Source organism: Penaeus monodon, chromosome 9 (assembly GCF_015228065.2).
Source record: "Penaeus monodon isolate SGIC_2016 chromosome 9, NSTDA_Pmon_1, whole genome shotgun sequence".
NCBI classification, from domain to species: domain Eukaryota; kingdom Metazoa; phylum Arthropoda; class Malacostraca; order Decapoda; family Penaeidae; genus Penaeus; species Penaeus monodon.
The window spans coordinates 10,282,944-10,285,443 of record NC_051394.1 but is presented as its reverse complement, the minus strand read 5'-3'; the positions used below and the strand labels follow the sequence as shown (position 1 = coordinate 10,285,443).

At 43.0% G+C, this 2,500-nt stretch overlaps 1 protein-coding gene across 1 annotated transcript in view; it reads left to right on the top strand.

The window, feature by feature from the left end:
• Nucleotides 1-2,500, top strand: part of LOC119576617 (probable phospholipid-transporting ATPase IF) — an 18,665-nt gene that overhangs the window by 3,533 nt on the left and 12,632 nt on the right. The window contains exons 6-9 of the mRNA XM_037924276.1: nt 35-187; nt 579-659; nt 1,221-1,359; nt 2,016-2,097. Of these exons, the coding sequence (XP_037780204.1) occupies nt 35-187; nt 579-659; nt 1,221-1,359; nt 2,016-2,097 (455 nt within the window). The remainder of the gene's footprint in view (nt 1-34; nt 188-578; nt 660-1,220; nt 1,360-2,015; nt 2,098-2,500) is intronic.

Here is a 2,500-nt window from a genome sequence, read left to right as displayed (position 1 = left end):
AATAAACAAACACCAACAAGTCTTTCTTCCTCAGGATGTACTAACGAGCCAGATCCAGGTGGGAGACATAGTGGAGGTACAAAAGGACGAGCAGTTTCCATGCGACCTCCTTCTCCTCGCTTCGGCCAACTCCGAAGGCACTTGTGACGTCACCACCGCCAACCTAGACGGAGAAACCAACCTCAAAGTAAGGCATTATATGATTAGGATATACATTCTATATATATATATATATATATATATATATATATATATATATATATATATATATATATATGTGTGTGTGTGTGTGTGTGTGTGTGTGTGTGTGTGTGTGTGTGTGTGTGTGTGTGTGTGTGTGTGTGTGTGAGTGTGTGTGTGTGTGTGTGTGTGTGTGTGTGTGTGTGTGTGTGTGTGTGTGTGTGTGTGTGTGTGCGTATGTATACGTTTTATCTAAACTTATACATATATCTACTTACGTGTATCAGCCTTCTGATACACGTAAGTGTATCAGCAGGCTGATCAGAAGTGGTATCCATATTACAATACAAGAAATTTGTCACAAATGAGCAGTGAATTCTTACGTTGAAATCCCGCAGACATTCACAAGCCCTCCGGACACGAGGCACCTGGACACTCCCGAAGATCTTGCCACCATGAGAGCGCTGATTGAGTGTCAGGTAGGTCATGTGCCATACTTGCTTTTCTTGTGTGTGCTGTAAGTGGTACTTGTGTTAGTGATATTACTACAATTGCAGTTATAGACATAAGATAATTACAGCTATCATTGTAATCTGTGACTTCATCGCAATTATCAGTATTATTACCTTTGTCATCGTGACTTTCGCTACCATGACTTACGAAATAAAATTTCTTAGCACTTTTAATGACAAACACAGTGCTGTTAGCAATACAGCTCTCTCACAAAAGCTCTCCACTCAACAAATACACTAAAATACACTCCAACTTACAAATACATCAAAACACAACCCTCTTCCCAACAAATACACCAAAACACAACAGATACATCAAAACACAACCCTCTTCCCAACAAATACACCAAAACACAACAGATACATCAAAACACAACTCCTTTCCCAACAAATGCACCAAAGCACAACTCTTTCCCTGACACATACATCGTAACACATCAGCAAGCCAACATACCAACCACACGTAATACCAACAACCTATCTCTCTCAGCCACTCATAACAATCACGTTTTTCTTCCTCGGTTCCAGCTCCCACACGCCAACCTGTATGACTTCAAGGGCCGTATGGATATGTACAAAGGAAATGCCCAACCCACAAAGTTGTCTCTGGCTACGGAGAATCTACTGCTGAGAGGAGCCCGACTCAAGAACACGCCGGTGGTGTACGGTGCGTGTGTGGAAGAAGGGAGGATGGGGGAGGAGGTGGAGGGAAAAGGATGGGTGTTGGAGGGAAGAGGCGGAGGGAAGGAGAAAGGAAGGTATTGGGAGATAGAGAGGGAGGAAAATGGGGAAGGATGTTGGTGGGAGGAGGTGGAGGGAGGGTGTTGGAGGGATTGGGAGAGGAGGCAGAGGGAGAGTGTTGGAGGGACGAGGTGGAGGGAGAGTGTTGAGGGAAGGAGGTGGAGGAGGGCTAGGGAAAGTGTGGGGGGAGGAGGGTGGGGATGGGGGTTGGAGGGAGGAGGCGGTATTGGAGGAACTGGGGGAGGGTGTTTGAAGGACGACGTGGAGGGAGGAGGGTGAAGGAGGATGTTAAAAGGAAGAAGGAGGAAAAGGGGTGAGTAAGTAAAGGGAGGAAAGTTGAGGGTGAGGAAGACTAGGTAGAGGTTGAGAGAGAGGAGGAGAAAGGGAGGCGAAGGTGAATAAACAGAATAGAAAAAAAAAAATTGTTATGACTTCACACAAAAATTATTTAACCTAGAGATAGAGATAGGTAGAGAATAATATGTTCTTTCAGTCTCGTAATAACTACTCAGAAGGTACGATTCCATGCTCAGTTTTCGTCGCAATTGATAACTCGTGTTGATTCTATGTTGCATGTTGCAGGAGTGTCGGTGTATACAGGAGAGGAAACCAAGATGGCGCTCAACACGAAAATGACGAACAACAAGTTTTCCACCGTTGAGAAGTGAGTAGGAAGAGATGGAGAGAGAGATAAGAGAGAGAGAGAGAGAGAGAGAGAGAGAGAGAGAGAGAGAGAGAGAGAGAGAGAGAGAGAGAGAGCAAAGATAGATGGATATGTATATAAATAAATAGATAGATAGATAGACAGACCGACAGACAGACATGTAGATACATAAACATATATTTACCCATATAAAGTATCCTTGTGACACAATGCAGATCTAAAACTAAAAGAAGGAAAAAGAAGGAAAAAAAGAAAGAAAAAGAAGGAAAAAAAGAAAGAAAAAGAAGGAAAAGAGAAGGAAAAGAAGGAAAAGAGAAAGAAAAAGAAGGAAAAAAGAGAGAGAAAGAAGGAAAAAGAAACCAAAAGAAGGAAAAGAAAGAGAGGGAGTAATTTGCCTCCTCTT